Source organism: Rhincodon typus, chromosome 21, assembly GCF_021869965.1.
Source record: "Rhincodon typus isolate 14 chromosome 21, sRhiTyp1.1, whole genome shotgun sequence".
Taxonomy (NCBI): Eukaryota; Metazoa; Chordata; class Chondrichthyes; order Orectolobiformes; family Rhincodontidae; genus Rhincodon; species Rhincodon typus.
This window is the reverse complement of record NC_063352.1, coordinates 19,071,214-19,091,809: the sequence shown is the minus strand read 5'-3', so window position 1 is coordinate 19,091,809 and position 20,596 is coordinate 19,071,214. Positions and strand designations below refer to the sequence as shown.

The following is a 20,596-nucleotide window of genomic DNA, read 5'->3' as shown; positions in this document are numbered from 1 at the left end:
GTGCCATTCTAGTAAAACAAGAAACATACATTTACATAGGACCTTTTATCACCTCTCGGGACAGCCTGAAGTGCTTTACAGCCAATTGTGGTTTTGGTTCAAGTAAGATTACAGTCCTGTTGCAATATGGGAACCACAGCAGTCAAACTGAATCCAGACTGAGTGTGACATCAATTAATCCTAGCAAACCTTACAGTCAGTGGGAATCAGGGAAAAGAAAAAAATCTCTGCTGTTTGAAGTCTTATCTCACCTAAAGGATGATGTTTGGGGCTGTTAGGTCAATCATCTCAACTCCAGGAAGTCACTGCAAGCGTTCATCAGGATGGTTTCCCAGGCCCAAACGTTTGTTTAATGATTGATTGAATGATTTTCCTACCAACACGGATATTCGCTGATGATCGTATAATGTTAGCACCATTCACGACTCCTCAAATACTGAAGCAATCCGTGTCCGTATGCAGCAAGACCTGGACAATATCCAGGCCTGGGTTGAAAAATGACAAGTAACATTCACACCACATAAATGATAGGGAATTGCCATCTCCAATATAACAGATCTAATCATTGCCCCTTGACATTCAATATCATCACTACCTCTGAATCCCAAACCATCAATATCATGGGTTTTAGCATAAGCGGAACTGAACTAGCTGTATAAATACTGTGGCTTAAAGGTCAGTTCGGAGGCTGGAAATCTTACAGAGAGTAACTCATCTGACAGTGTTCCCTCCATGCTGCATGGCTGCACAAGCACTCCGACCTTCTGCATATAGGGAATCACTGTTCTGATGTGGATTGCAGCATTGACTTTCAATTCTGGAAGTCGCTGCCACACACAGACCTCGGAGGCCCATGCAACTAGAAAGAAAATTAGTAGGAGTACTAAGTGGGAGTACTCCTGACTCCCCAAAGTCTCTCCACCACAGGATACAAGTCAGGACTGTGATGAAATACTCCCTACTTGCCAGGATTAATATATCTCCAAACTCACTCAATAGGCTTGATATAATCCAGGACTAATCTATTGGTGAGGAGATTTGCTACAGCTGCTAGAACTAGTAATGGGGGCGTGGGGTTTGGGACCCAGGGAAATAGTGAGGAAAGAGATCAATCTGAGACTGGTACAGTTGGGAAAAGGAGCAAGTCAAACAGTCAAGGCAGGCAGGAACTAAGCACAGGACAAGGTAAACCTGATTAATTAAACTGCATTTATTTCAATGCAAGAGGCCGAACAGGTAAGGCAGATGAACTCGGGATGTGGTTGGGAACATGGAACTGGAATATCATAGCAATTACAGAGACATGGCTCAGGGATGGACAGGACTGGCAACTTAATGCTCCAGGGTGTAGATGCTATAGGAAGGATAGAAAGAGGGGCAAGAGAGGAGGGGAAGAGGTGTTTTTAATCAAGGTTAACATTAAGGCTATACTTGGGGAGGATATTCCCAGGAATACATCCAGGGAAGTTATTTGCGTGGAACTGAGAAATAAGAAAGGGATAATCACCTTATTAGGATTGTACTATAGAACCCCCCACAGCAGTCAGCAGGAAATTGAGAAACAAATTTGTACGGATGTCTCAGTTATCTGTAAGAAAAATAGGGTGGTTATGGTAGGGGATTTTAAGTTTCCAAACATAGACTGGGTCTGCCATAGTGCTAAAGGTTTGGATGGAGAGGAATTTGTTAAGTGTGCACAAGAAAATTTTCTGATTCAGTATGTGGATGTATCTACTAGAGAAGGTGCAAAACTTGACCTACTCTTGGGAAATAAAGCAAGGCAGGTGACCAAGTTGTCAGTGAGGGAGCACTCTGGGGTCAGTGACCATAATTTTGTTAGTTTTAAAATAGTGATGGAAAAGAATAGACCAGATCTAAAAGTTAAAGTTCTAAAGTGAAGGAAAGCCAATTTTGACAGTATTAGGCAAGAACTTTCAAAAGTTAATTGGGAGTAGACATTTGCAGGTAAAGGGACGACTGGAAAATGGGAAGCCTTCAAAAATGAGATAACAAGAGTCCAGAGACAGTATGTTCCTGTTAGGGTGAAGGGCAAGGCTGGTAGATGTAGGGAATGCTGGATGACTAGAGAAATTGAGGTTTTGGTCAAGAAAAAGAAGGAGGTATATGTCAGATATAGACGGCAGGGATCGAGTGAATCCTTAGAAGAGTATGAAGGCAGTAGGAGTGTACTTAAGAGGGAAATCAGGAGGGCAAAAAGGGGACAGGAGACAGCTTTGGCAAATAGGGTTAAGGAGAATCCAAAGGGATTTTATAAATACATTAAGGACAAAAGAGTAACTAGGGAGAGAAGAGGGCCCCTTAAAGATCAGCAAGGCAGCTTCTGTACGGAACTGCAGGAGACTGGAGAGATATTAAACAAGTATTTTGCATCAGTGTTTACTGTGGAGAAGGATATGGAAGATATAGAGTGTGGGGAAATAAATAACAACATTTTGAAAAATGTCCATAATACAGAGGAGGTGGTGCTGGATGGCTTAAAATGCATAAAGATGGATAAATTCCTGGGACCTGATCAGGTGTATCCTAGAACTCTGTGGGAAGCTAGGGAAATGATTGCTGGGCCCTTTGCTGAGATATTTGTATCACGGATAGCCACAGGTGAGGTGCCGGAAGACTGGGGAGGTTGGCTAACATGGTGCCACTATTTAAGAAAGGTGGTAAGCCGGGAAACTATAGACCAGTGAGCCTGACATCGATGGTGGCCAAGTTGTTGGAGGGAATTCTGAGGTACTGGATTTACATGTATTTGGAAAGGCAAGAACTGATTAGGGATAGTCAACATGCCTTTGTGCATGGGAAATCGTGTCTCACTAACTTGATTGAGTTTTTTGAAGTAGTAACGAAGAAGATTGAGGGGGGGCAGAGCAGTGGACATGATCTATATGGACTTCAGTAAGGCATTCGACTAGGTTCCTCATGCTAGACTGGTTATCAAGGTTAGATAACATGGAATACAGGGTGAATGAGCTTAAAGGTAGAAGACAGAGGTGGCAGTGGAGGGTTGCTTTTCAGACTAAAGGCCTGTGACCAGTGGTGTGCCACAAGGATTGGTGCTGGGTGCACAGTTTTTCATTATTTATATAAATGGTTTGGATGTGAACATAGGAAGTACGGTTAGTAAGTTTGCAGATGACACCAAAGTTGGAAGTGTAATGGACAGTGAAGAAGGCTACATCAGAGTAAAACAGGATCGTGATCAGATGGGCCAATGGGTCGAGGAGCCGCAGATGGAATTTAATTTAGATAGATGTGAGGTGCTGCATTTTGGAAAGGCAAATCAGGGCAGGACTTATACACTTAATGGTAAGGTCATTGGGAGTGTTGCTGAACAAAGAGACCTTGGAATGCAGGTTCATGGTTTCTTGAAAGTGGAACCTAAGGTAGCTAAGATAGTGAAGAAGGCATTTGGTATGCTTGCCTTCATTGGTCAGTGCATTGAGTATACAAGTTGGGAGGTCATGTTGCGGCTGTACAGGACATTGGTTAGGCCACTACTGGAATACAGCATGCAATTCTGGACTCCTAGCTATAGGAAGGATGTTGTGAAACTTGAAAAGGTTCAGAAAAGATTTATGAGGATGTTGCCAGGGTTGGAGGGTTTCAGCTATAGGGAGAGGCTGAATGGGCTGGAGCTATTTTCCCTGGAGCATTGGAGGTTGAGGGGTGACCTTATGGAGGATAGGGTAAATAGACAAGGTCTTTTCCCTGTGGAGGGAGAGTCCAAAACTGGAGGGCATAAGTTTAAGATGAGAGGGGAAAATTTTTAACGGGACCCAAGGGGCAATTTTTTCATGCAGAGGGTGGTGTGTGTATGAAATGAGCTGCCATAGGAGGTGGTGGAGGTATGTGAATAGGAAAGGTTTAGAGGGATATGCGCCAAATGGGAGTAGATTTATCTCAGATATCTGGTCGACATGGATGAGTTGGACCACAAGGTCTGTTTCCATGCTATACTGCTCTGACAAAGCACAAACTCCAAAAACATTCACTCTTCTCCACCAATGCAGTGTATACCAACTACAAGATGCACTATAGACATTCACCAATGTTTCTTAGCCAGCATCATCCAAACCCACAATCACTACCAATTAGAAAGACCAGGGCAGCAGATATACCTGCAAGTTCACCTCCAAGTCACTCACCATCCTGTCTTGGAAATACTTCACCAATCTGTTACTGTCAATGGCTCAAAATGCTCAATCTGAATTGTAGGATGTTGGGTGTACCGATAACAAATAAACTGCAGTCGTTCAGGAAGGCAGCTCACTATCACCTTCTCAGGAGCAAAAAAATGCTGACCCAGCATATCCCCTGAATGAAGCAAAACAAAATCAACTCCCACAAACAGCAATAACCAGATTATCAATATTCTCTTTTTAGTGATGTCTGAACGACAAACATCGGTCATAGGTACCAGGCAGAACTCCAAAATACACATCGTCTAAAGGGACTTCGGTCCATCTAATGGGGCAGATGGTGTCCCAACTTAATGAGTCATCCAAAAGATGACACTTCTGACAGAATGGCACACCCTGCTGCAGTAAAGCATCAACCAAGATGTTGTGCTCAAGTCGTTTACTTGGGATTAACCCTAACCCAACCATTCATGGAAATTATGAAAGTTAATAGCTGAGCAAGAGCTAACGAGCATAATTCTACTTTCCAGCTCTTAATCTTGTCACCTTGCAGTTTCTTATACTTCAAGTATATATCCAATGCCTTTCAAATCTGATGAGGGATCCTGCCTCTAAAGTACCATCCTATCAGACCCCCACCTAAAATGCAACAGTGCTACCCCTCACTGACACCAAATTACTGTTGCAAGTTACGATTCGGATTTGGGCATTTTTACCACCACCTCAACCTCTGAAAAACTGAACAACAATACCAGAGTTACAAATTACATTGCAGGCACAAAACGTATGGGATTCATTGAGAGACATTGCTACAAATCATTGCCTATTCAAAAATAAAAGTTCTCCAGAGTAGCATTGCCTTTTTTATATAATTAAACTGAGGTCCTGATAACTACCTCGGGTGGATCCTATGTCTGCTTCTTCAAGTGAGTTGGGGACTTCTCTATCTCTTAGGCCTAATGTTTATTCCTCAATCAACAACGCGCAAGAATAAATGATCTGATCACTATCATGTTGTTGTTTGTGGGAGATTGCCATGCACAAATTGGCTACTACATTTCCGGTGTTCCAATAGGGACTAAAATTCAAAAAGTACTCAACCGGCTGCCGTGTGCTTTGGGACATGCTGAGGCTGTGAAAAGCATTTTACGGAAACATATACTTGCTCTCATAGAAATTCTCATGGGGCTTCTCTTCTCTTTCTTTGCCCTAGGGATGCCTTGGGCCGAACAGCACTGCATCTGATTATTGTGCACTGGCCCAATATAGTCCAAGACTGGATCGTACCAAAGACCAAGTTCGAGAAAGCCATGGCGGGCATGCAGAGCCGGGCTGAATGGTGCCTGCAGCTGCTGTGCCAGCGTGGGGTGCAGGTCAACGTGGCCACCCAGACCAGGAGTCGGGACACAGCGATGCACCTGGCTGTGCGTCATGGAGCCTGGCGGGCAGTGCCCATCCTGGCACGGTATGGTGCCAACCTAGAGGCAGCTAACCAGCATGGCATGACCCCACTGCACATGGCCAGCGGGCTGCTGGACCGGCACATGGTGGAGGAGCTGCTGGGCCGGGGAGCACGGGTGAACAGCAAGGTGGTGGGCAGTGGCAGCACACCACTCCAGTTGGCTGTCTGCGCCGCCTCAGGCAAGGGGGCGCAGCAACTCGGGGCTGGGCTGGACTGCGTGCGGGTACTTCTGGCAGCAGGCGCCAGCGTTGATGCCCAAGATCAGCAAGGGAGGGCAGCAGTGCACGAGGCATGTTTTGGGGGACGGCAGGAGCTCATTGACCTGTTGTTGGAGCATGACGCTGACTTGGGCCTGCGCACCAAGCTGGGCGAGTCGCCCCTCTCCCTCTTCCTGGAGCGCCGGCCCAATCTCCGGTGCAGCCACCTGCTGGCCAAACTGCTTAGCCTCTCCTGTCCTCTGCGGATTGCCAGTGGGCAGGGGGGTCAGCTGCCTAGCGGGCTGCTATGCCCAGAGTTCTGCCAGCACCGGGAGTTCCTATTAGCCCTGAGCCAGGAGCCACCAGCCCTCCAGGATCTCTGCCGGGTGGCAGTCAGGAAGGTCTACGGCCACCGGCAGAGGCAGCGTCTCAAAGAGATCTTGCCCACTTCAGTGTGGCAGTTTGTTTACGGTTACAGGGACTATGCTAAGAGGCTGGCAGAGATAGAGGCAATAGAACAACTGAACTGTGAGGGTCAAGGGGACCTGGCCAACAGCCTGCTCCGCATGCACCTCTGAGTGGATACTGATGTTACCAACGTACTTTTTAATTTATATTTTCATGCATCCAGTAGGAATTGGTACTGGAGCCCAAGTAGTTTTTAATATCACTCAGTGATGGAGAACAACTCTGACAATGGAACAGTCAGAACAAAATAAAGCAGTTTTGATAAGATTCCTTCATTTATAAAGTGTTTACGGCACAGAGCAGATCATTTAGCCCAACTGCTAGATCAGTTTTTGTACTCCACAGGAGCCTCCTCCCATCCCTCTCTATCTTCAGCACGTTCTATTTTTTTCAGTTGTGTGTTCATTCAGCTTCCAGTTAAATATAACTATTCAACTCAATCACAATTTGTGATAGCAAGTTCCACATTCTCTCTGCTCTCAGTAAAAACATTTCTCTTCAATTCTCAATTGAATTTATTAGTAATGGTCTCATATTTATGGGCTTTAGTTCTGGTCCCCCTGCCACAAGAGGAAACACCCCTTCACATCTTCCTTACAAACTCTTTCATAATCTTAACAAATTCCATTAGGTGATCTTCTAGGACAAGAAACAGTTCCAGCCTATTTAATCTTTCCAGATAGGTATGACCTCTCAATTCTGGTTTCAGTTCTGTCAATCCAAATTTCTCCAGTGCCTCTGTATTCTTTCTATATTATGAATGATTACTGACAGTACTGAAGACAGTGAGTAGTCTTCTATACATGAAGCAAAACTTCCCTGCTTTTCAATTCTCTCTCTACCTGTTTACCTTTATGGCCTTGTTAACCTTGTGTCCTCAGTTTCCAGTACACCAAAAAAGAACTGTCATTTGTAAATTTTAAATTTGTACTTCTGAATCCATGTGCAAATTATTTACATAAATGGTGATCAAGAGTGTACCCGGCATCAATCCTTATGGAACATCACTCCACATCCTTTAGTAGTTTAAGTAACTATCTTTCAGCCCTACTCTGTTTCTTATTTTGTAACCAGTTTGCTACTTTTGCCCCACATACTCTGACATGGCTCACAACTCTACTATGTGGAACCTTATCAAAGGTGAACACATGTTTTCTGTAAATCATCTGATATGTCAATCCCTTTATTTATTTAGTGGGAATTTTTTGCAGTTTTGCTCTCCTGAAACAAACTCAGATCTGACAGAGATGGTATTTGGTGTGCCTTTTGCTCACATCGTGCATTTGACTAAGGTTTCAAGATATTGTGAACCAAATCTAAATATTTTCCCAAACATGCCACTGTTTAAGTGAAACACAACATTCATACTTTTAAAAATAAAACGTTGTTATCTAACTGTGGTTCTTAATTTCATGATAAAGAGAAGGTATTGTGGGTTGTTCTAGAAACAAAAACTGAGGAACAAAACATTCACAGTGTTACGTGAGATTTCTGAGTGCATAATGACAGTACTTGTGTGAAATTTCAGACAGTCACCTCCATCATCTGATTGGACTGCAGGAGCTCAAACATTGTCCTTACAGCAAGGAGGACAAGGTGACGGATTGATAAGAGGTGTTCAACATTATGGTGGAGTTTTGAAACAATAAATTAGAAGAAACTGTTTCCATTGGTGGGAGATTCTATTAGCAGAAGTCACAGATTTGGGATAATGACAAAAGAACCAGGGGAAATGAGCTGAACCCTTTTCTTTTTAAAGATGTCAAATGGTTGTGATCTGCAATGAGAGTGGTGGAAGCAGCTTCAATAGCAACATTCAAAAGTGAATTGGTTAATACTTGAAAAGTAAAGATCTGTGGGGCTGTTAAGAATGGAACTAATCAGTAGAATTGTTCTTTCAAAGAGTCAGCATTGGCAAGACGAGCTAAACAACTTCCTTCAGTGCACTGGTAGAGGCTTGCAAGAGCAATGCAATACATACTCACCTTCAGGTCTCTGTGCATGACACCCTTGGAGTGGATGAAATGCACTCCCTCAAGCAGCTGCCGGAATATGTGAATAGTGCATTCTGGATCCACAAGACTAAATGGATCTGAATTATATCAAAAAGATAAAAATTAAGATTTGCAATTTCATTTAATTTTGTTGAAATTAAAATTTATTTCATATGAAATAATAGGGATAGAATCAAGCAAATTAAATAATTAACAAATGTAAAAGAATGATAAAGAATTAAACAACTCACCTGTAAGGGATAGGCCCTCTGTTGATCTCCTATTCCTGTCCAAAATCCAATCTTGAAGGGATCTCTCACACAACTGCATTTGTATATGCAGCATGAGGTGGAATTGCACCTAAGAAATGAGAGAATCGGACTTGAATTTCTATGACACCCCAAAGTGTTTGTCAGCCAACTAATTAATTTTTGAAACATAAACAGAAATTACTGGAGAAACTCAGCAGGTCTGGCAGCATCTGTGGGAAGATAGCAGAGTTAAAGTTTCGAATCCAGTGACTCTTCATCAGAACTGTTTGTACCAAGTATTTTTGAAGTGTAATCACAATGGAAAGGTAGTAAACATAGCAGCAAATTTGCAGACAGCAAGCTCCCACAGACATCAATGATTTAGGCAATCTGCTTTAATAATGTTAAATAAACATAGATAAGGTCCCTAAGGAGAGGTTCTCCTGCTTTTCACAACAGTGCCATGGGATCATTCATAACTATCAGAGAAGGAAGACTTAACATCTCAATGTTTAGTTTAATGTCTCATCTGAGAAACAGCACTTCCAACACTGCTGCATCCCCTCAGTACTTCACTGGGAGTATCAGCCTATATTTCCATCCTCAAGCCACATTTTAGACACATATTCAATTATAAATATGTTTTCCACCAAATCCAAGATGCTTTTAGGGACAAGAGGAGTGAAGTTCAAATCTATGTAATTTAACTCATCTTTTGCTGATTGTACTTTTGATGGTTACACAAATAGACATCACAGAAGTGTAACAGTGCAGAAGGCCATTTGGCTCAACGTGTCCATACTCAGGTTACATTTGTATCTTTTGAAAATTACTTGAAATCTGCACCTCCGGTTCTTAATCTTTTATCAAAACCTTCAATATTAAAAGGGAATTAGCCTGATCAATTGTAAGCAATTACAATAGACCATTCAGCTCAAATGAACAGTTCTGAAGAAGAGTCATATTCGACTCAAAACATCAACTCTGCTTCTCCCTCCACAGATACTGCCAGACTCACTGAGTTTCTCCAGAACCTTCTGTTCAGAGCGCCAGCATCCACAGTACTCTGTTTTTAGCTAGTCTACATGCCTTGTGCTGTACATACCCTGGATATTTTTGATGGGACAATGTAAAAGAAACTTTACTCTGTATCTGCCTGTGCTGTAATTGACCTGCTCACTCTGATTCTGATATTATGGGGAATTATCCCCAGCACTAGCAATCCCTTATGTTGAATTTCAGCAAAGTGATTCTTGAGCATCAGAATGGATAAGCACGCTGGAAATCTTCCTAATGAATGCTGCTTCCTCACCTTGGACTCATCGTGCATGTCTGTGAATAATGAGCCATCCTCCAGACTTGAGTTAGCATTAGCGTAGGAAGATGATCCTGAAATCTCCTCTATGGCACCGGTTACTTTTTCCTTATTTCTCTCAATGTCTTCTGTCTCAGTTTCCACTGCTTCAACCAATGGGTCCAATTTGTTCTTTACTACACATGTTTCAAAACTTGGACATTTCGAAGAAAGGAGTGAAGAGTGCGCCTGGATATTTTTCACTCTCGGGAGGGAAGCTGGCAGCTGATATATGCCAGCATTTACACAGCTTGCTGCACAGTCCCCATCATAGAAGAAAATTTGATTGTCATTTCCCCATGATGTGTTTGTGCACATCTCCTCCTCAACCAGCTTGCTCCTTGACAAAGTCCCTCTCTCTCCTGCAACAGAACTTGTTTCTGCAAAAATGATACTCGAGGAACTGGTTTCTATGTTCTGGATGGAAGAGTCTCTGTGAGAATACAATTTTGAAATCTTAATTAAGTTATGGAATTAGCAAACTAATCTTAACGACTGGTAAAAAAAATTATAAAAATGCTTCCTACAGCAATAAAATGAATCTGGGCCATAAATCCTCTCGACTGAAACTTTGCGTTGTCATTCCCCCACCCAAAGTGTTTTCTTACCTCTCATATTTCCTTCATTACCACAACATTTATACTTCAGACTATTTCATTGATTATAAAGAACTTTGGGATGTTGCAGGAACCACGAGTGCTATAGCACTCTCTTCTCTGAGAGAGACATTTGTGGGTTCAAGATTCACTTCAGAGACTTGAGCTCAAGATCTAGGTTGACAGACCTGTGTAGCATTCAAGGAGTACTTCATTGTCGGAGATGCCGGCTTTCAGATGACACATTAAATTAAAGACACTGCCTGTCCTCGCAGATGGACATATAACGGTTCCCTGGCACTATAAAATCATGAGGGGTATAGATGAGGTTAATGGTAGGTGTCTTTTCCTTAGGATGAAGGATTTCAAGGCTAGGGGACATATTTTTAACGTGAGAGGAGAGAGATTTAAAATAGTTATGGGCAAACATTTTTTACATGGACGGTGGTTCGCATATGGAATGAATTTCCTGGGGAAGCAGAAGATGCGGGCACAGTTACCACATTTAAAAGACATTTGGATAAGTACATGAATAGGAAAGGTTTGGTGGGGATATAGGCCAGGAACAGGCAGGTGGGACTAATTTAGAGATTATGTTTGATATGACTGGTTGGACCAAAGGGTTTATTTTCGTGCTGTATGACTATGACTCTGTTCAAGGAAAAGCAGATGAATTCACCGGAATGTTGTGGTCAGCAATTATCTCTCAACCAACACTATAAAAACAGATTATCTGGTCATTACCACATTGCTGGGTGTGGAAGCTTGCTGTGTACAGATCAGCTGCTGAATTCTCTACATTAACACCGACTACACTTCAAGTATTTTATTAGATGTAAAGTGCTATGGAATTTTGAAGTTGTGAAAGGCGTTCTATGTAGGCTTTTTTCCACGATGACCTGGATTAACATTAGGGTTTGGTTCTGCAAATACCAGCAGCTCTCCTGTAATCTTAGTTGATACTTTGGATTTGAGTGCATAACCTAGGCTGACATACCCAGTGCAGAAATAATGGAGTACTGCACTGACAAAGGTGCTGTCTTTCAATAGAGATATTAAATTGTCAAAAAAGATAGATGAGCAAAATCTTAAAGCATTAATCTGGAGAATGAGCAAGGAATTTCCAAATTTTCTTGGCCAATATTCCTCCTCCAATCATATCCAACAGGAGGAGCTTACATGGTCATTCACTATGATGTGCAGACTAATTTTTTGTTTGCCCGCATAAAAGAAATCAGAGGTCAGGAGAAACCCATTTGATGTAATGAGTTTTGGAACATCCTGAGGCTATGATAGGTGCATTGAGTCATACAGTACGGAAACAGACCCTTATGTCCAACTAGTCCATGCCAAACATAATCTCAAACTAAACCTATCCCACCTACCTGCTCCTGGACCATATCCCTCCAAACCTTTCCTATTCAAATATCCATTCAAATGTCTTTTAAACATTGTAATTGTACCTGCATCCATCACTTCATCAGGAAATTCATTCCACACGAGAACCACCCTGTGCAAAAAAATTTGCCTCAAGTCTTTTTTAAAATCTTTCTCCTCTCATCTTAAAAATGTGCCCCCTAATCTTGATATTCCCCATCTTAGGAAAAAGACAACTACCATCAACTCTATCTAAGCCTCTAATTATTTTATAAACTTCTCTCAGGTCACCTCTCAACCTCCTATGCCCCAGTGAAAAACGTCCTAGACTATCCAGCCTTTCTTTATAACTCAAACCTTCATACCCAGCAACATCCTGGGAAATCTCTTCTGAACTCTCTCCAGCTTGATAATTTTCTAACTATAACTGGGCGACCAGAATTGGACACAGTATCACAGAAGAGGCCTCACCAACGTCCTGTACAACTTCAACATAACATCCCAACTCCTATACTCAAAGGACTGAGCAATGAAGTCAAGCGTGCCAAATGCTTTGTTAACCATACTGTCTATACGTAACGCAAACTTCAAAGAATTATGTATCTGCACCCCTAGGTCCCTCTGTTGTGTAACACTACCCAAGGCCCAACCATTAACTATATAAGCTCCACCCTTGTTTGTTGTACCAAAATCAATACCTCGCATTTATCCAGGTTGAATTCCATCTGCCTTTTTTCAGCCCATTGACCCATTTGATCAAGATCCCTTTGTAATCTTAGAAAATCTTCTTTACTGTCCACAATGCCACCAATTTTGGTGTCATCCACAAACTTACTAACCATGCTTTCTATATTCTCATCCAAATCATTTATATAAATGACAAACAAAACAGGACCCAGAACTAATCCCTGTGGAACACCGCTGGTTACAGACCTCCAGTCTGAAAAACAACCCTCTACTATTACTCGGTCTCCTGCCATTAAGCCAATTATGTATCCAATTGGCAAGCTCATCCCAAATCCCACGTGACCTAACTTTACTAATTAGTCTACCATGTGGAACCTTGTCAAAGGCTTTACTAAAATTCAAATAAACAACGTCTACTGCTCTACCATCATCGATCTTTTTGGTAACTTTCATTAAAAACTCTATTAAGTTTGTGAGACATGATTTTCCTCGCACTAAACCATGCAGACTATCCCTAATCAATTTCTGCCTCTCTAAATGTCCGTAAATCCTATCTTTTATAATCACATCCAACAATTTACCCACAACTGAAGTCAGGCTCACAGGTCTATAGTTCCCCGGTTTCTCCTTACAATCTTTCTTAAACAAAAGTACCACATTAGCCACCCTCCGGTCATCAGGCACCTTACTAGTAATTATACATGATGCAAATATTTTGGCAAAGGGTCTCATAATTTCCCTCTTTACTTCCCACAATGTTCTGGGATACATTAATTGAGGTCCCAGGTTTTATCCACCTTTATATTCTCTAAGATCTCCCGAACTTCCTCTTCTGTAATGTGAATTGTTTTTAAAACATCAAAGTTTATTTCCCTGCATTCTCTAGACTCTGTTTCTTTCCCTGCATTCTCTAGACTCTGTTTCTTTCTCCACAGTAAAAACTGATGTGAAATATTCATTTAGTATCCCATCTCCTGGAATCAACACAAAGACAGCCTCCTTGATTTATAAGAGGCCCTACCCTCTCTCTAGTTACTTTTAATGTATTGGTAGAATCTCTTTGGATTATCCTTAACCTTATCTCCCAATGCTATCTCATATCCCCTCTTTGCCTTCCTGATTTCTCTCTTAAGAATGCCCCTTCACTCTCTATATTGATTAAGAGATTCAATTGAACCAAGTTGTCTATATTTTAAAAAAAAAAGATTCTCTTTTACTCTTGACTAGAACTTCATTATCTTTATTCATCCATTGTTCCTTAATCTTACCAGCCTTACCCTTCACTCTAACAGGAAGAAATTGTTTCTGAGCTCTCGTAATCACACTCTAGAACATCTCCCACTTGTCAGACATCCCTTTACCTGTGGACAGTCTACTCCGATCAACTCTTGAAAGTTCTTGTCTCATACCATTAAAATTTGCCTTACTCCAATTAAAAACTCGAACTTTTATCGAAGGCTTATCTTTTTCCATAACCATTTTGAATCTAATAGAATTAAGATCGCTGGACCCAAAGTATTGCCCGACTTTCACTTCAGTCACCCACCCTGCCTTATTGCCCAAAAGAAGCTCTAGTTTTGCTCCTTTTCTAGTAGGAGCATTCACATACTGATAAAGAAAAATTTTTTGAGTACATTTGACAAATTCTTCACCATCCAAACCTTTAACACTATGGTAGCTCCAGTCGATGTTTGGAAAATTAAAATCCCCCATTATTACAATCTTATTATGCTTACATATATCCGAGACCTCCCTACATATTTGTTTCTCAATTTCTCTCTTTCTATGGGGAGACCTATAGTACAATACCAACATGATCTTTTCTTTCTTATTTGTAATTTCTGCCCATATATTTTCACTGGATGATTTTTCAGAAATATCTCCCCTAGTTACAGCAGTAACGTATTCCTTAATCAAAAATGTCAGCGCACCCGCGCCCCCCCTCGAACACCCCCCCCCCCCCCCCCCCCAACCCCCCAACAATTGTATAATTCATTCTGTTTTCTTAATCATGCAATTGCAAAGAGAACTATTTAGCCCATTGTGCTTATCCAGTTTTTGAAAGAGCCATCCAATTACTCCCACACCTCCACTCTTTCTGATGGCCTGCATTTTTACTGTTTCTTCTTTTCAAGTACTTAACATACGCTCTTTTAAAAATTGTTACTTCCCTTTTAGACAGCAAATTCCAGATCATAAACAATGTGGAAGATAAAGTCATCTTCACCCTAATTTTTTGCTAATTATCCTCAATTTGTCTTTTGATTAATGACCCTCCTTGCAGTGAAAACAGTTTGAATGAGGAGAAACTACCAAAAAGCTCCTCGTAATTGAGAAGGTCTATGTTCAACCTCCCTCAACCTTTTCTGCTCTAAGGACAGCAATCCTTATTTCTCCAGTTTCTCCATGTAGTATTTCTTTCCAACTTTTGGTATTTTTTCTCAACTAATTTAAGAAAATAAATGTACCTGCAATCTTCTTGACCAGAGGGACCTTTTAATGCACATAAATTGCTGACAGGTATTTGGTTACCTAAATGACATGAACAGAGGAAAAGTGTTTTGGTTAAGATGTGTCAGTGGAAGATGGCATACTTTTATATTCATATTGGCTTTTGTAGAGATACAGTTTAACGATACTTTTCAGAGGTGGCGGCTGTATATGCTCCATCCAAGCAGTGTGATAGCCAACAATGTGTGGATGCTGTAGACCAGCCAAAACTTTAACCTCTCTGAGCACCTAAAAATTAAAAAAAATTCCAGTTATGACTCCAAACCTAGAATTCTCACAAACAACTGACTAAGAACTAACTCTTCTTTTTTATTTCTTTGATTCATTCATGGGATGAGGGTGTCACTGGCTGTGCCAACATTTACTGCCCATCCATAATTGCCCAGGGGGCAGTTAAGAGTCAACCACATTGCTGTGGGTCTGGAGTCACATACAGGCCAGACCAAGTAAGGATGGCAGTTTCCTTCCCTAAAGGACCTTAGTGACCCAGATGGGTTTTCCCCAACAATCAGCAATGGATTCATGATTCCAGATATTTATTGAATTCAAATTTCACCATCTGCTGTGGCAGGATTCGACTGTTATCTGGGTCTCTGGATTAACAGTCCAGCGATAATACCAGTAGGCCATTGCCTTGCCAACTGAATTGTAGAAGTCTAATGATATTGAACAGATTGTATCCCTATGACCAAAGCCCTACTGTCACAGTTACAGTTCCATGGGCACAAAAAGTCAGTCTCATACCCACTGCAGGTTCACAATGAGGTTACCACCACTTTCCTTGGCTGTCCTTAACGAAGGTTGGTATGCATTGTGTTTTCGTATGACCCTGGACTGTGACCATGACTGAAGTCATCTCCTCCCTTAACAAACTTATATACAGTACAGGAATTGGCTATTTGTTACAGACAAAAGGAAATGTTTGAGAGGGTTTGAGAGGGAATTCCAGACTGAAGGCACAAAAGCCAAGGGTGCAGCTATAAAAACTGTTGATGTGCAATGAGCCACAATTGGAAGAGTGCAGAATCTCAAGGGAATGAGATTACATATGTTGGGAGTTCTACAATTGTCAACAAATTGACTTCAAACTCAAAAATACAAATGGCAATTTGTTATGTAAATATTAGCACCATCCCCCTTAACTGAATACCTTCATGCAGTCATATCTTGTAATCTTCTTCATAAGAATCTTCTTTATGGCATAAAGCTGTCGATCCAATTTATTTCTAACCTGGAATAAATAGAGAGATATAAAGGGTAGAATTTCTAATTGAAGAAATTTAATGCATGCTACTCATGTTTATGTTTTCATTATAGAGACATTAAGCCATCAAAAAACAAATAAAACAATTATTTGACGGGCAGTGCCTTAAAATTGGGCATAGGCTGCTCAGGAACAAGGTTCAAGAAATTCTTCTTTATGCAAAGGGTCACGGAAATCTGGAACTCTTTTCCCCCAAAAAATGTTGAGGCTGGAGGGTCAATTGAAATGTCAAAACTCAGACTGATAATATTTTGTTGGAAAAAGGTGGTTAAGAGTTATGGAACCAAGGCAAGTAAATGGAATTAAGACATAGATAAGCTATGATCTAATTAAACAGCAGAACAGATTTGAGGGATTAACCTTACTTCTGTTTTGATGTATAAGGTGTTAACATTCTTCCCACCACCACCACCACCACCACCACCACCACACCACCCACCACCCACCATGAGAAAACAGTGCCTTTCAGGAGATGCTCCGTATCTTCAGGCTAATGTCACTATATCTGAGCCTTAAAATGCCTGTGAGGGGAAAGATAGCACAAACGAGGGGGTCCTATGTCACTTGCTGTTTCTCCAGCTCCATGCATTACTATCTCCGATTCAAAAATTTAAATTTAATTTATTTAGACCAGAATTATAAGATAGAAATCAAAATAAAAGATTTTACCACACACCTTATACACTTTTCCGTAACTACCTTTTCCCAGTCTTTCAATCTCTTCAAACTCATTCATGTAGCGAGATGTCTGTCCCTGGAACAGGGCTTCCCTTGTTCTGGATGCAGATCAAATTATTTCAATTAACAACATTGTAAATAATCAGACTACAGTAAAGTTGATCAACCACATTTTAAGGAAAGAAAAAAATATAGAATCATGTATAGAATGTAGTATAGCCAACTTTTACACAAGAAAGCTTCAATACTACTGAATGAATAGTAGTCAAAACTTCACCATAGTGCTGCTGGAGTGGAGGCACAAAGGTGCCCAGTCTATGTGAGGATTGCAGGTTTCCTTCCCCACTAGGATGTTAGTGAACCAACTGGACTTTTAAACAACAACCAATAGCTTCATTGTCACTTTCACTGACATGTATATTTTATTTCCTGAAGTAAAAACAAAATTTAATACAGATTCTCAAATAGACCATGGTGGGATTAGAATTCTGATCTCTGGCTTATTATTCCAAAAACATAACCACTGCAATACAAGAGTCACTATGATCAGCTCATACCTGTAGGAGAGGTGGGTAGATGCGTCTCCATTGATAGCTTGTCCCTAAAATCAGGAATACAATGTAAATTTGAAATAGTCATTGTTTACTAAAAGCCCAATTCTCAACAAGTGTGTAACACCAACACCAGCTAGATTTCCAGCGAAGGTTTAATCATTTCTTAGCTGTGATTTCCCCAATTTCCCACTGTATCACTCTCCAAACTGTCATGACAACAGATAATTAACAGAATCACAGATTTGTTCCAGCCCAGAAAGAGGTCATTGGCATGAGGTAATAGAACCTGTGCCCAAGCTACTGTCTTTTCCCCATATCCCTGCACACCATTTCTATCCAAAAACTCATCCAATGTCCTCTTAAATGCCTCAAATAAACCTGTCTCCAACAGATTTCCACGCAGGAACAACAGCAAACAAGCAGGTCCATAATTCCCAATTGTGGCTCAACACAATTTCTGCGCAAAAGAAAATGTGCATCTCAACTAAATATAAGATTAATACTTGTTAGACCGAACAAGTTATACGACTGCTCTATATAGTGCTAAGGGAGAATGAATCCAGGAGATTTCTGCAGGCCAACCTTCCACTCGCATGGGAAATGTAACTGGTACTCAAGTGTTGTACTCAGCAATTTGGACTTAGGAACTTTCAATCCAAAACGTGCTCTGAACCAGCTACAAATAGTTTCACAGCCACTTTCTGAACCTTTGTCACAAGCAATCCGTGTAGCCAATTTGAGCACAACAAGAATAATGACCAGATAATCTGATATAGGGTTCAAGTCTCACCCAAGGCTTAACTACATAAATTAGGCTGTCACTCTCAGTACCATACTGAGGGAGTGCTGCACTGGCAGAGATGCCATGTTTAGGTAACATAAACCAAAGCCATGTTCAGGGTTCAGGTCAGATGGACATAACTGTTTTCACCGCACTACTTTGAGCAGGGGTGTTATCCATGGTGTCCTGGGCCAATATTGATCTTTCAATGATAACTAAGACATTTTTTCGGGTTGTTATCACTGGTGTTTGTGGGAGCTTAAAGTCTGCAAATTGACTATGTTACTTGCATTAAGTTCAAAGATGTGCAGGTTAGGTGGATTGGCTATGCTGAATTGCCCATAGTGTCCACAGATGTGCAGGCTAGGTGGATTATCACTGGGAAATGCAGAGTTATGGGGATAAGGTTGGGGGTGTATCTGGGTGGAATGCTTTTCGGGGGGGTCAGTGTGGAGTCGATGGGCCGACTGGCCTGCTTCCACAGTGTAGGGATTCTACAATTCTATGAAGACAGCGACAACAATTCCAAAAGTACCTCATAGCACATAAAATGCTTCTAGAGTTCTGTGGTTATGAATAGGTGCTTTGAAAATGCAAGGTGTTAACTTTCAAAGACTTCATGAGACTCAAAGTAGAACTAACTAACATCAGCTGGCATTGCACTCACCTGTCGATACAAGCCGTTGCTCACTGCTTGTAGCAAGTTTGTAAAAGCCTGATTGTGCTGCAGCCTAACTGTGCTAAACTCATCACTGAAGGTGATTGGTGAAATCAAGTGCATTCCTGCTAGTTTATGGCACAGCACTGAAAAAGAAGGACAGATTTAAATTATAAAGGGCCTTTCATGACTTCAGGAGATTGTAAGAGTGTTTATAGCCATTGGTGTACTTTTGAAGGTCTATAATTATGGTAATGTATGGAAAACAAGATCCCACAAACAGCAACTGAGCAATAAATAATCAGCCTAGATACCAAATTTAACTCCCATGATCTTCTCCAAAACATGCCATTGAATCTTTTACATGGACGAGAGAGGGTAGATAAAAACTCTATTTAACATCTCTTCCAAAAGATAGTATTTCTAACATTGTAACATTCCGTCAGTGGAGAAATGTGAGTGTCCCCTGGTATGGGAGTTCAACCAATAATCTTGTGACTCAGAGGCAAGAGCGTATTACCAACCGAGGCATGGCTGATACACGAGGCTGGATGAGTTTATAGAGATCAAGAGAAGCAAAACTATGGCGTAATTTTACACAAAAGTCAACATTTCAAAATAAAGGCATTTCTATACTGAGAGAAAATGTAAATCAGCAAGCACAGGGGTGATGGATGAATGGGATTTGGAAGATAGAAAACAAGTGAGGAAGTAAAGTTTTCAATGATCAAGATCAATGTCAATGTCAAGGTTTTTTTCTGAAGCAAAATACTTCACTTCTCTAAAATTGGAATTTCAGGACACCAAAATAGGCTATTTGCCCAAGAAATCAATAGCAGAACTGGAGAAGTTCAGAGATATCCCAGGATTGTCGGAGGCCACAATGATTTAAATTAAAGTACTTGGAGTGCTGTACGCTGTTTTAGTCTCCATATTCAAGAGAAATATATACCTCCATTGGAAGCAGTGCAGCAAAGATTCACCAATTAGTCACTGGGATAAGGGGCTGCCCTTATGATGACAGGCTGAGCACATTAGATCTGTATTGTCCAGTGTTCAGTAAAGAGAGAGGTAATCTCATCAAAACATGCCATATTTTGAAGGAGTTTGATTGAACAGATATTGACAGAATTTTTCCACTGGTCAGGGAATCCAACATGCAGAGTCTCCCTCTGAAGGGACAAATCATTTAGGACTGAGATGAGGAGAAACCTCTGCACTTGTAGGGTTTTGAATTTTTGGGATTCTCTAGCCCAGGAGGTTGTGGAGACTCCAAGGTTGAATACATTTAAGACTGGAATTGACAGATTTTGGTCTCAAGGAATATGGAAGCAGGCAGGAAAGTGGAGTTGGAGCACAAGCCCAAAATGCATCAGGATCATACTGAAGGCAGAGCAGGATCAACAGGCCATGTTATCATCTCCTTTCCCTATTCCTCATATTCTTGTGTAGCCATTGATTAATTTATCAAGTCCCCAGGATATAGTTTTTGTAACATTATGTTAATCCTTCTTCTCTTTATCTTGACTTTATTACTTCACCACCCTGTGATTGTCAGTGCTGTAGGAGCTTGGTTTCCTTAATTTTCTCTTTGTTCCGCAATTTAT

The 20,596-nt window shown here is 41.1% G+C and overlaps 2 protein-coding genes across 2 annotated transcripts; one reads left to right on the top strand and one right to left on the bottom strand.

Annotated features, from left to right (window-relative positions):
* Positions 1-5,287: 5,287 nt before the first annotated feature.
* LOC109912930 (ankyrin repeat domain-containing protein 61) lies at positions 5,288-7,679 on the top strand (the record flags this gene model as incomplete). The annotated part of the gene is made up of 1 exon (XM_048609651.1): positions 5,288-7,679. A coding segment is annotated over one exon (1,107 nt), but the record flags the coding sequence as incomplete, so codon positions are not given.
* On the bottom strand, positions 6,423-20,589 carry eif2ak1 (eukaryotic translation initiation factor 2-alpha kinase 1). Its single transcript, XM_048609697.1, has 10 exons — positions 18,999-20,589; positions 17,554-17,597; positions 16,995-17,094; positions 16,205-16,285; positions 15,183-15,282; positions 15,012-15,075; positions 9,842-10,316; positions 8,530-8,638; positions 8,270-8,376; positions 6,423-6,506 (listed from the first exon to the last, which is right to left on the bottom strand). The coding sequence occupies exons 1-10, from the start codon at positions 19,110-19,112 to the stop codon at positions 6,423-6,425; spliced, it is 1,278 nt and encodes a 425-aa protein (XP_048465654.1). The 5' UTR covers positions 19,113-20,589.
* Between the last annotated feature and the right edge of the window lie 7 nt (positions 20,590-20,596).